The sequence below is a fragment of the Macrobrachium nipponense genome, chromosome 7 (genome assembly GCF_015104395.2).
Source record: "Macrobrachium nipponense isolate FS-2020 chromosome 7, ASM1510439v2, whole genome shotgun sequence".
NCBI classification, from domain to species: Eukaryota; Metazoa; Arthropoda; class Malacostraca; order Decapoda; family Palaemonidae; genus Macrobrachium; species Macrobrachium nipponense.
In genome coordinates this window covers 26008196-26022067 of record NC_061109.1, presented here as the reverse complement: position 1 = coordinate 26022067, position 13872 = coordinate 26008196, and the positions used below count along the sequence as shown (strand labels likewise).

Below are 13872 nucleotides of genomic sequence, written 5' to 3'. Positions count from 1 at the left end.
TGTAGAGTAGGTGTAGGCATTTCCAGGGAGATGCTTATGGAACAGGGCAAAATATTCATAAGAACTACACCTAACAAACAAAAGTGGTTATTTATATGCTTTGTTCTACTATTGATAACACAGCAATATGTATGTGGAATGAGCAGGTAAAGACTGTTTATAAAGGGGAATTTTTACGGGGTGATTTTTGTCATTTGGAATTTTCTGCGATCCAACACTAGCCAGGTCCCAAGGGTGCTGGTTTTAAGGGGATGGACTGTACATGACTCCAACCACTTAAAGGAAATGTCCTTTATGGACAAATTGCTATAAAACATTTGTATTCAGTACTGCAGGTTAAAAAAATGAAGAGGGGAATTGACAGTTATTTAGAGGGTCAGGTGGCAAATGTCTAATAAAACTACCGTAATAACTATCTGTCAAATACAAGACTGCTCAACCTGAGGAACATTCCGACCACAAATGTATGCATTTGTATAACTGAAGGGTTTGTAATGAAGCAATAGTTGTTAAACATGGCATTCTAACATTTTAGATAAAAGAAAGGCCTGTCCAAAAAACAAAATACCATACACACCTTGACTTTGATCAGCTTCTGCCAAATCATACACCGGCAGGAGGGGTTCTTCATCCATAACAGCCTCTTCATGCTCTGGTTCAGCCCATTCTTGTACAGCTCCACAACCAGATTGACTGGCACTGGCAGCTGAGCGTGATTCTGGTCTTGATAACGAGGCAGGACTTTCTGTCACTTGCCCAAGACAGCTAGCAGCCCAAGCCTCTGGCTGAGATGTTGGAAGATTACTAGCATCACCTTCATGACTGGTCTCACTTACACCAGATGGGCCACTAGATAATGGCACAGGAACTGTGAATGGGGCTTGCCACTGTCCACTTGCAGATGAAGATGACTGAAACATTGAGTTTGTTATGTGAGGAGGAGGATGGGGTGATGAGGAATGGTTAGAGGAGTGGACAGATGGGTGACAGGTACTATGAGAAGGAAGACTGGAAGTATGTGAAACACCAGAAGCCCCTGAAATCATGCTGACAGAATGTGAAGTATGAAAATTTGGGCGCTGCACATTATCTGATGAGCTGCTACTTTGACCAGAATGTTGATGGGGCATAACAGAGAACAATGAAGATTCTGTCTGCGTGGCAGTAGTGTTCTCTTGAGCATGTCGAGAATGGACAGCTGAAGCTGCTGAAGAAGCAACCTCACAGTTTGCTTCACTCATCTGAAAGTTCAGACAATTTTATTCCTACTTTTAAAGATAAAAATGGATACGTTCCTATAAGTACAGCAATTCAGTTCATTTCAGTAAATAATACATAAAAAAGCACATACCAAACTGCATCAAAATGTTAAAGCTTAAAAACTGTGCAATATCCTAAAAACTGAAATACTACGAAGATACCAACAGAAATGAAATATTTTCATTCATTAAAACCATAGTTACCAAAAAGGTAGTATATATATTTTGGACAAAGGCCAAAACCCTGGAAAAGATAAAAGAGCTATTTACTCCAAAAATATACCTTAAAAATACTTATTACAGTAAGAATAAAGCTGAATAACTGTGCAATCATAACATTTGATGGATATTCATACCTTACACAGTAATTACAATGACCAACCAAATGCCATCAAATATTCTAAAAGAAGAAATGTATTTTTATGCATGAAACATTTCACACTTAGTTAAAATAAAATATGTATATTTTCATAGTAAAATTTATTATTTGGATACTTACCTACTGTTAAAGTTAGCTAGATCTCCATGCCAATTAGGCGAGTCGGCATTCAAACAAAAAATTGAATGGCTGCCTGGATGACTGCCTAGTTTACCTGTTCTCCACCAGGTGTGTTTCAAATGTTTTAGCTCGTCAGAATTCTCCTTGACAGCCATTAAGTTGTGGGAAGGCTGGGTGGGTCTACTTTAACAGTAGGTAAGTATCCAAATAATAAATTTTATTATGAAAATGTATATTATTTGAGATGATCTTACCTACTGTTAAAGTTAGCTGATTCCCACATTAAGAAGAGGATGGTGGGTAATGCAGCTAGACAAAAATCTGCTCAGCCATTTGAGCTAAGGGTTTCTTGCATGAAACCCAAAACATTCTCACCTGATCTGGAATCCTTGGTGGATTTTACTACCACCAGAAGTTGGATTCCATTCAGTGAGCAGGCTCTCATACATATGCAGCAAAGAGCACACTTGTGGAGAAAGCTGCTTCCATTTAGTCAGAATGAAACACAAGCACCATGAGGGACCCCTGTGCCTGGGTCCAAAAGCCCTATTAAACGACAGTCACTTAAATCAAATACAATATAAAGGTACACTCCTATACAAAATTTGTACCTTCACGCTCCCCAAAATATTAAAACTTCAGATTTAAAAAAAGAGCCTAAAGAATTGCTCTTTTTCCAGGTCAGGAAAAGCATACCCACTACAAGTAGAGGATTAAGGGCTTTACTGTTTTCAAACACAATTCTGTATACTTAAGGTAGTGAGCGGGTAAAAACCGAATTGTATTTCTACTGTGCCACATCATTCCTATTCTGGAGCAACAAATTGACTTAAAACTAAATGAAGTTACAACTGCTGCTCACATTATGAATGTTTAACTTTAATAAAGGTAGAAGATATGGAGCTAGTTCTCCTGCACTAACCTATTCAATACGTCACAGGGGACCTTGTGTTCCTTGACAAAGACGTAATTTTCTAAAAATCACAACACAAACAGTTAACTTTGCTTCTTCCAGGATTAACCTTCACAAATACATTCTAGGTTTTCTAAAAGCACAAAACAAAAAGTTAACTTTGCTTCTTCCAGGCTTAACCTCCACAAATACATTCTAGGTTTTCTAAAACCACAAAACAAAAAGTTAACTTTGCCTTCAAGCTTAACCATTGGCAAAGACAGCTAGGGTTTCTAAAACCACAGAACAAAAGGTTGATTATTGCCTCTTCCAGGCTTAACCTTTGACAGTGACATCAGTTTCCTAAAACCACAAAACCAAAGGTTAACTTTGCCTCTTCCAGGATTAACCTTTGATGCAGATGTGCAAGGTTTCTAAAAGGATGATAAAAATATTCTAGGTTTAACCTATCTGATTAAATTTTAATTGCCCCGACAGGATAGAGAAGTTTCCTCTTCTTCCCCACTAAGGGGTTACATTGGAATTCTTACAGGTCACTGTAAAGCATAGCCTCAACATCACCCCTCAGCTCTGAATTCCAAGTCACTGTAAAGCGTAGCCTTAACATCACCCTTAGCTTTAAGGCAGAAAGCTAAAATAGCATTCCCTTTACACCAGCTTGATGTACTTGATGCAATACCGAGGAAAGTATGTATGGAACGATAACTTTGGAAGTAGACAGTGAAAAGTCTTATTATCTCTGAACAGAAAACATTATGTCTACAAGGTCCCAGATGCTGAACATTCCTCTAGAATGGCACCCTCAGCAATACACAGACCACTGCTTCTGACCCCCAGGCCTCAACAGTTTTAAATTAAGAACAGATCTTATGATAACTTGAAAATCTTCTTATTGGGAGGGGACATTCTAACATCTCCAAGCAGTTAAGGAGATGCCTAAGTTAACAGAAGTGTATGAAATTGTGTAGTAGAGTTGAATTTCTCTTAACGGGAGAATGAGACATCTACCGAGAGCTTTGAAAATTCTGAAAATCATTTGCCCTAAGGCTACAAGGGCTCTACAGGAGACACTAAGCAATTCTTGAACTTGAAATTGCTCAATAGTATTCAGAGTAGATACGAGGGGCAGGTCTCTAAGTCTGAATTAGGCCAAATTTAAGGAAACTTCCACTGTTCAAGTCTGAGGGCCATCATAGAAGTAGTAATAACTCAGTTGTTCCTGTTCATCTACATGCTAGTAAGTCTAAATGAGTGCTCCTTAAATCTCACACTAAGTGCCAAACTTATGGATGTAAAGGCCCTTGTAGGTAGTTTGTTCTTCCTGAATCCCCAATTGCCAAAACACTGTCCTTCCACAGCATGAATGAACAAACCAATATGTTGTTTCATTTCACTCAAAGCAGCAAACTTCCCACAGACATTGTTTCTGACCGGGAATAAACCTGCTAAGCATCCTGATATCTTTCCATTGCCCTGACATCTAAAAAGTTTTACCAGGTGTAGTGATGACCATTCTATGTTGCATGAAAGTGTAATGAACTAGTTAAATTCTGTTTGTCTTGCATGACAAAAGGAAAAGGCCAAAACCTGGACTTAGGTTTAAGAACAAAATGGGCAATTCTTGGTTACAGAGTCCCTCCTACAGTCCTGGAGCCAAAGATGGTTCTGGATTACTTACAAATTTAATGAACGTTATTTGTAAGTTGTAATTCTTATGCTGAAACTGCACATTAATTGAGCATGATTATGTGAAAAAATCCCCAGTAAGGCCATGTTTCCTAATAAGGAAAAGCCCTTACCATGTAGGAAGTTTCCTTCAGGCCTAAAATTCTTCAAGCAGCATGTGCCTATTCATCTTTGACCGACAAGCATGCATAATTAAGTATCATCCCCACATCACTAGATAAGTATGTGTATACAGACAATTAAAAATATAATGCATAGAAATTGGGCCAGACGAAGCATCATGCCCTTGGCGTTTGGAATACTGTTGACAGAGTTAGCCAACTTGAATCACTGATTCAGCAGAAGTGTCTTGCTCCCTAAGTCGACAGCATCCACCAATTGGCAAACAAGTCCATGATAAAACTTATAAGAGGGCTGTACACTAACCCAAACAAAGTGAACAGAACAGCAATACCTTCCTGTAAAAACATCATGAAGGAACTTGCATGAATGAGGATGTATTGGTAAGTGGAATACATTCTGCATGTGTATCACAAGTCTGACCATTCTTTGGAAAGGCACTAACACCATGCTAGAAAACCCAAAAGTGTGTGGGCAGACACTTCCTGTTATTCAGTCTCCAAATGTCCAAGAATATCTCCAATTACTTGTGGAGCTCGTCCCAAAGAATTACCCTTGAACCATCATTCCCTCTATATACAATCTTCTACTAAAAAGAGAGTTGTGAGAGATTTCTGCTGAAGACAAAGGAAGCTATAAGAGGGAGATTAAACCAGTGGAGGACAACCAAAAAAAAGAATCACGACTGCTCTTGACCGTCTCCACCATGTAAGGTGCTGGTCCCAAGTCTCTCCATGCATGTTGGGAGGTTGCAACTGTCCATATCCCAGAACCTGAGTCTGCCCTTATCCCCGGAAGGTATGAAACAAGACTACCAATAGATAATCCCTTATCACCTTAACCCGAGCTGCATAATCAGACAGGAAGCGAAAGTATTCTACTTCTTCCAAACCGAGTGAGTATAAGCATGAGGACATTACCCTGCAGCATCAGAAATGAGTTACTTGTCTTCCTTGCTAAAACTCCCACTGGCGACAAACCCTAAAGCTGGCTTCACAAACTCACTGGGTTGGCGCCTCCACCTCTCTAAGCAGTCACAGAGACGAGACAATGTAGCTAAGTAAAAGGTAACAATTCAACAAGCTAAACTGAAACTCCATCAGCATGTCTGTCAGTTTCAAGTTCATTTCCCCACAGGAAAGAGAAAGAAAGCGAACCTCCTACTAAAGACGGTTAAAGGACCAATAAGCGTTTGTACCGCAGAGGCGGTCTTTGGCTCTCCACAACTTGGTAAGACAACAGACGACAACCCGAGGCATATCTAAAGGAAGATTTGTGTGTCTGAGTACGAGAAGTTACGAAATGCTCTCTAACAGGAGAAAGCGTTGGTGTTCTTCTCCAATATTTAGAGGGCGCCGAAATACGCTAAGACAAGCAAGACACATTCTCTATGTGGCCTCTTTTCTCAACAAAATGAGGATACAGCAAAGCATAATGTTGCAACAAACGCTGACCAGCCCGAACTAGTTCCTCCAACTCCATTTCAAATCCTTTTACTGCCAGCGGGCGGCAGGAGGAGACAGCTGCCGACAGGAGGTAAACAAAAGAGCTTAAAGGATTGCTCTTTCTTCGCAACCCTTGGCGACAGAAAGTGACACTTGTTGATAATAGGTGACAGCAGCTGAATGCTGTATTGCATCCACCATGACTCGATGGAAGGAAGACAGTTTTAAGCAACCCAGGACTCCGCCAAGTCCGCACGAATCAACTGAGGGAAAGAAAACAAGGTACCAGATCGTGGGAAAGATTGGGAGGCGGTGGGAGAGGAGTTACGATGACTCTCCCACCTCGTCCAAAAGCGAACGTACTTGAAAGCATTCCTATATGATACTTTGTTAGAATTCTCTGAAGCTAGGATAATATCTAACTTGGAGAGAACTTTAGATACTACAGACAGTATAGACTTGAAAGAGAAACATTAATCGAGGCAGTAGTAAGAGATTTGCTGAAAGCCAAAGAGAAACCAGGCAAAGAACGAACACAAGCATTACGAAGAAAGAGGAATATGCAAGCAGTCGAGAATTTAAAATAACCAAAACTTGAGAGATAAACAGTTGACTGAGTCGACATATCTAAATGTGTAAAACTCGCTACAGATACATTATCATAGCAATAAAATTGCCTATACCTGTAATATATATTATTAATCCTATGCATGCTAGCACCTCAAACTAGGTGTAGAAAACAGCAGAATATGCCTACGGAGCAAGGATTAACACTTACCGAAACGGTCCTTATGCACACTTTAATGGTCCTTAGGAGAACGCTTTAACGGTCCTTTGCCAAACGCTTTAAACGAGATTCAGACCATGAAAACGGTGAAGTAGGTATTGGAGGGCACAGAAACCCATCGTCCCGTGAACCGACCCGGTTCCCTGGCAGCGGGCATTACCAACAGTCGCAGGGCAGTCCTAGGCTTGGGCTAAGTACAGACGAGGGCACCAACACCTTACTTCTAACAGGGAATGCGAAAAATAGCGCACACTACGGAGGGATTTGGAACATTCCTGTCACGAACTCAGTTAAACTTTTATTAAACTAAAAAAGGGATTTTGACAAAGTTAAAATCTATTTCTGGGTGAAGACCTGTGTCGCCCAGTGAAATGTACAAATAGCACTCATTTCTAGGTATAAATAATTGCTAAATATACCAGAGAAAAAGCCATATGGAATGCCAGAATGAGGTGTCGTTATAGCAACAGGGTCGAGTGGAAGCCACAATCACAGATACTTTACCCAATATCTTTCTCCACTCTCAAAATCCCCTGCCAAGGAGGTGCCGTTACAACGACCACCTTCCGCTCGTCACCGCTACCTCTGCCAAGAAACGTCATTCCTGAATATGCACCCAAGCTTGGGCCAGCTAATGGGTGGGGAAAGGAAAAAAAGAGGGATGGGTTCACTGGGCGACACAGGTCTTCACCCAGAAATAGATTTTTCCTTTGACAAAATCCCTTTTCTGGGATTGACCTGTGTCGCCCAGTGAAATAGTAACAGAGAATTAGCCATACAAGCTTGGTAAACTGAGAGCAAAACAAAAATTTTATAGAAGGAGAAAATAAACTTTTCTTAACATTCATCGTTTTAATGATCCAAGTTAGGGGATACAAAATATAAGAAAATAACATATAACCAAATATGACCAGTTCATACCATCACCAGGAAAATCAGCCCAGGTAATGAATATAATAATACATGAAATAATGAATTATGTACGAGCACAGGAGTGGGTTAATAAGCAATCCAGTCTGTGACAAAAAATACAAGCTAGGCAGATAGGTGAGAGGGAGTACCAAAAGGAAACTAAAGGCAAAATCAATGATAATTAACAATATATAACATTACAAAATAGATCAATAGGCTTTATCAGGGGAGACAATGTTCCAAGCAGCCACTGCAGAATATTTAAGGGCCTCTAGAGACTTTAGATAGTGGTGTTTAAATACTGTCGGAGACTTCCATCCCATATACTTTTTGAGATCATCAAAGTTCATATGATGAAAATAATTAACTGAGGTAGCCACTGCTCGGATATCATGAACCTGAGGAACTGAATCCGGATTAGCTTGTTTAATAAAATAAAGAATTTGTTGTCTGATGGCCTTCAAGGAAATGGTTCCACCATTCTCTCTAATAAAAAGAGGACCTGAAGACTTGTTAGAAGTTCTGTCAAGGTAAGATTCCAATGTAATAACTGGACATAATGATGGGTCCTGTGGAAGAGGGACAATCTTCCACGGAGACCACCTGTTCTGAGGGTCTTCATTCTTTGCTAAGAATTTCAGATCCGGAGAAAGCAGAACTTCTCCTGACGGGAGGAAATCAATATGATTAGGTTCTCTAGAGAGAGCCGGCAGTTCAGATATTCTGGCGCCTGAGGCCAGGCTCAGTAAAAATGTTTTCCTAAGAAGGGTTATATATGAGCATGATTCATTGTCAGTATCTGAAGCTAACTTGAGTACATCATTTAAAAACCAGGAGACCGTATGAGGCCGGTTTACTGGTCTCAGACGAGCACATGCTCTGGGGATAGATGAAAAGTACGAATCTGTTAAGTCAATATCAAAGCCATACTGAAATATTTTCCTTAAGGCAGATTTAGTTGTAGTAATGGTACTAGCAGCTAGGCCTTTTTCGAAGGGTTCTAAAAAAAATGAAACTGCCAGATTTTGTGGTCATTGTCTGAACATCTGATTCTTTTAGAAAGATGGCTAACTTCCTCACTGCCGAATCATACTGCCGGAGTGTCAATTCTCTTTTGTCTGATTCCATGAATAATGTGTTTAGTGGATCAATATTAGCACCTTTCTGTGCCACAAACTTCATGAAGTCCCTAAAGTTAGGGCATTCAGAATTCTTGAGGAAGCTGACACAGTCCAAGTTTGTACTATTTGAGTCAATTTTGGGTTGGGGATCCGTTTGAGACAGAGTTTCAACTCTAGTAATAAAGGAAACCAATTGCTCTTTGGCCAGTTGGGTGCTACCAGAGTTATCCGCCCTTTGAAAGATCTGAGTTTGTGTAGAACTTTCACCAAAAGGTTTACTGGCGGAAATAGGTAAATCTTCTGCCAATTGTTCCAGTCTATGGACATCGCATCTGTGGCGTGAGCTAGAGGATCCAAATTGGGAGCTACATAACATGGAAGTTTGTGGTTGCACTCCGTGGCGAACAAGTCTACTTGAAGGCCCGGTATTAGTAGGCAAATCCAATTGAATGACTTTGTGTCTAAGGACCACTCTGATTCCAGCGGAGTTGTCCTGGATAGAGAATCCGCAATGACATTCCGTACTCCTGCCAGGTGCCAATGATGTCTCATTGCCAGCGAGAAGATTGCTATCATCACGTGATTTATGCGACTCGACTTGGAACCTCCTCTGTTTAGGCAGTGAACTATCACTGCACTGTCCAGGACTAGTCTGATATGAATATTCCTGGCCGGAGCTAGTCGTTTCAGGGTCAGGAAAATGGCCATTGCTTCTAAGATGTTGATATGGAACTGGCGGAATACTGCCGACCATGTTCCTTGAACCTTCTTGTACTGAGAATAGTGGCCCCCCTTCCGCTCAGAGAGGTGTCCGTGTGGACTACTAGAGACGGCGGGGGAAATTGGAGCGGTACTGATTTGGAAAGGCTCTTGACTTTCGTCCATGGACGAAGTCTTTTCCTTTGTATCAGCGGAACCAAGGAGATTTTGTCTCTGAGTCTGCTGTTGGCTCTTCTCGCCATACCCGATTGATGTCCTTCAGTCTGGCTTTCAATAAAAGGTCTGTTATTGAAGCAAACTGAAGAGAACCTAGTACTCTTTCTTGGGTACGACAAGACGCCCGTCTGTTCTTGAGAAATTGTCTCGTAGCTTTCGCTATTTCTTTGCACTTGGTTGGTGGAAGAGATAGTTTGTGTGCTGTTAGATCCCATTGAATTCCTAACCATTGAAAGCGAGACACTGGAATGAGACGGGACTTTTCCTTGTTTATCTGGAATCCCAGATACTCTAGAAATTTTATTACTTTGGCTGTTGCACTGCGACATTCTTTGTCGTTGGGTGCCCAAATGAGCCAGTCGTCTAAGTAGGCTACTAGTGTAACCCCCTGAGCTCTTAGTTCCTGAACTACTGTTTCTCTTAGTTTGGTGAATATTCTGGGCGCTATATTGAGCCCGAATGGCATGACTCTGAACGAGTAAGCCTGTCTTCCTAGTTTGAAGCCTAGGTAGGGAGAAAAGTTTCTCGCTATCGGGACGTGATAATAAGCATCTGTAAGATCGATAGAGGTGGTGACGACCCCATGGGGAAGTAAGGTCCGCACCTGCAAGACGGTTAGCATGCGGAACTTGTCGCATTGAATATATGAGTTGAGACAGGACAAGTCCAGAATCACTCTTTGTTTGTCTGTGTCCTTCTTTGGCACGGTGAACAAACGTCCCTGAAATTTCAGGTGTCTGACTCTCTTTATTGCCCTCTTTTGAAGAAGGTCTTTGGCATAGTTTAGAAGGTCTGTCGTTGGAATTTGGTGGAATCTGACTGGTGGAGGAGGCCCTTTTATCCATCTCCACCCCAGACCTTTTGATACAATACCTTGGGCCCACGGACTGAAAGTCCAATGGTCCCGGAAGAGGTACAATCTCCCGCCTACCTGGAGAGGCTCATAGATTGGATGAGGTCTTACTTCCTCTGCCTCCTCTGGAACCTCTTCCTCTGGAGGGAGTTCTGGAGCCAGCTCTGTACTGGTAAGCACCTCTTGCTCTGCTTCCTCTTGCATTTCGGTTATAGCCTCGAAATGCCCCTTGTGTTTCAAACGAAGTGTTGAAGGCCGGGGACGTCACGAGAGCAACCGAACTCAAGGACTGTTGAGTTGGTTGACTCTGCAGCAACACCAATTGTTGCTGTGGTCGTGCCTTAGAGGTCGAAGGTTGACCAATTTGGGAGACAGGGACTGCTGAACAATCACCGTTGTGTCTGAGGAGCCTGGAAAGACTGATACTTCCTGACCCTCTTCCTACCTTTTGGCTGCTGTCCGGAGGTCTCATAAAACTTCCTTTTTGAAGGAAGACCCCAGCGGACACGAAGGTTCTGATTAGCCCTAGCAGCCTCACTGATGACGCTATTAACTACGTCTTCAGGAAAATGGTTAGGACCCCAGATTGCCGCTTTAATGAGCTTATTAGACTTGTGTCTAATGGAAGCATCGACAAGGACATGCTTCCTGCAGTTCCGCCTAGCAACAACAAAGTCATAAAGATCACTCTGAAAGGTCTGTAAGAGTGACTTTGTAAGAACCCGGAATAGGGGTTCCTCAGAGTAGACAGACGCCGGCAACTCCGATGTAGTAACAGAGTTGATCAACCTACTCAGTCTGCACCTGGCTTCAAACTCTGCCTTTACCATGGCCTCCGGGATTCTGGGGAATTTCTCACTAAATGGAGTGGAAGCACACTCCGGATCGAGTTTGCCCACTGTGAACGTTTCTGGAGCGCCCACCCAGCACTCCAGATCTCCGGGAAAGAGCAGAGAGGTAGGTTCTGTCTCTCGAAGCTGAGGCATCGGTTTCTCTTCCATTCCAGCCTGCAGAGTTAACTCTGCGATCTTAAGACGTGCAAGGGGTTGGGATGTTATCCCTCACCACGAACATGGTGTAGCAGCCCTTGTGTGGCATCAGTCTAGTGTTGACGCACTCCCATTCTGAAAGGGTGCGGACCCATGCCGACTGTGCCTGGTCCCTAGGACAAATTACTGTTTCCTTTGGGACCCTGTCTACCCTGACTAATGCTTCCTCAGCTCACCGAGCAAAGCCTGGGAAGGGAAATTGGAGGTCCGCCAAGAAGAACTCATAGTCTTCCACGGGACGGGTTCCACAGCCTTCAATTGTCAGCATGCCATCCGAAAAGGGGGCATGTAGAGCCAACCGCCATGGGTTGCTGTTCTCAAAAGGCGGGAGTTTAGAGGCGTCCGGCACAATGAAGGACTGCTGTGTGCCTCTGGACTGCGTAAGTCCGGCTAGCAAGCTCTCCTGGACCTGTAGCCTCTGAGCCAGAGACAGGATGGACTGATCCGATGTCTCAAAGCTCAAAGTGAGCTGAGAAGACATCAACTGTAACTTCGAGTCCACCATACTGCCCATCTTCTCCATAAGAAGATTAGCGATGGCATCAGGATCAAACCCAGACTCCGTAGATCTGGCTTTAGATACCTTAGCTTTCGACCCCTTATGCGGGGGAGTAGCTTTAGCCGAGGAAGTCATAGGTGTAGGAGCCAATGACGACCTGGCGGAACTCGATGGAATAGGACTTTTAGTCCTAGGCAGAGTCTTCTTCTTCAAGGCTTTTACCTTGGGGATCACGGGACTAGACCTGTCCCCAAGGTTCCTGGACTTTGAGAAGCCCTGGAAAGAAGAGGAAGAAGACGGAGTAGGACTGAATGAAAAAGATATCTTTTTTACAGATCTAGAACTACAGATACTTGCCTCACTTACTTCCCTACCTTCTTCCTGCGCGTCGACGGTCATCGGTTCAGGGTGGATATTGATGGCCGCCACCTCTTCCGCCGCCACCTCGCACAAGACGTCTTGGTCTTCTGGAGGGGCCTGGGTCTCTAACCAAATCTTGGCAATGATAGGGGCCGCCACTTCCCTATCCACTGCCGAAGAAGTCCTTGCGTTCGGATACAGTATCGAACAAGCTCCTCTGACAGTACATAGGGGCATCCGGCAGCAACATTCCTGCCAAAACCTCCAACCCAGGTCCTTAGGGTCGTCAACGAGGAGGTTTTGAGCACCAGAGGAATCTGTAAGAGAGGACGAAATCCGATCCTCTAGTGGCGGAACGTGTCTTATTTTCAGATATATAAATGTAAGGATATGTCGTACAAAAATAGAGAACATTACCAAGATGGGAATGGTACCTACCGACTCATCAGTCACATACTTAAACAATGAGTAGCAAACTTCACAGCCGTCCGGGTGCCATACCAAAAGGTTCTCAATCTGCACAGCACAACTGGCATGAGATCGACAGACCTCGTGACCACACGGTTGTTGGAGGACGGCTGTGCATCCTAACTCCTGACAGTGTATCATCTGTAAGTTAGAATTGATACATGAATATCTTCAAATAGTTCTGCCGGAGTTAAATCCGGCAGGATGTTTACATTTTAGGCTAATTCTACTAAAACTCACTAAAGGTAAACATCAACTATTATAATTTTACATAATATAAAAGCTCTGATTGTCTCTGCCTGCTCCGGAATCCATAATCTCGTTATCGCAATAGTTATGACCGGTGGAGTTGGCCTGATACGAACAGAGCAGGAGATCCAGGTAAAACCTAGGCCTGAAACTGATCATACCGGAGTAGGATAGCAATTCCAAGTCAATTGGAAACGCATTGCCTAAGCCTAGTCCGCCTCCACCGGAGAGGGGAACAGCGATAACAACAGAGAATACGGAATACCGAGCGGCGGAAACAGTGGTATGTAGTGCTCCGGTGTATAAAACACTGGCGGAAGTGATGGTAGACCATACCTAACCAGAATAACAGAGGCTCGGAGATATACCAACAGAGATTATGTAATCTACTAATCCTTAATCTCCTCTGAATAATCCCCCGAAATGGTACTAGACGCTCCACCTGCTGTTCATTGGTAGGATTACTAAGTCAGCGAGCTAACTCAGTACCGCCGGGACGAGTCCAGAACGGAAGGGAAAAGTTCGGAGGAGAAAGGAAGACTAGTAATCGCCTGGCAACAGCAACCAGTCAGGTGATTACCACCATCCGAGAAGCCGTGAAGTAACCTACAACTAAAGGGATAGAAGGCGGCATGCCAACTGACACCCTATAGGAGGAAACGGCCAAGGCTATACTACAAAATTTTATTGATAAAGTAGTATTGGAAGTACCGATG

At 43.0% G+C, this 13872-nt stretch overlaps 1 protein-coding gene across 1 annotated transcript in view; it reads right to left on the bottom strand.

The window, feature by feature from the left end:
* LOC135217560 (uncharacterized) overlaps positions 1-13872 on the bottom strand; it is a 313898-nt gene that overhangs the window by 49162 nt on the left and 250864 nt on the right. The window contains exon 9 of the mRNA XM_064253525.1: positions 578-1241. Within this exon, the coding sequence (XP_064109595.1) occupies positions 578-1241 (664 nt within the window). The remainder of the gene's footprint in view (positions 1-577; positions 1242-13872) is intronic.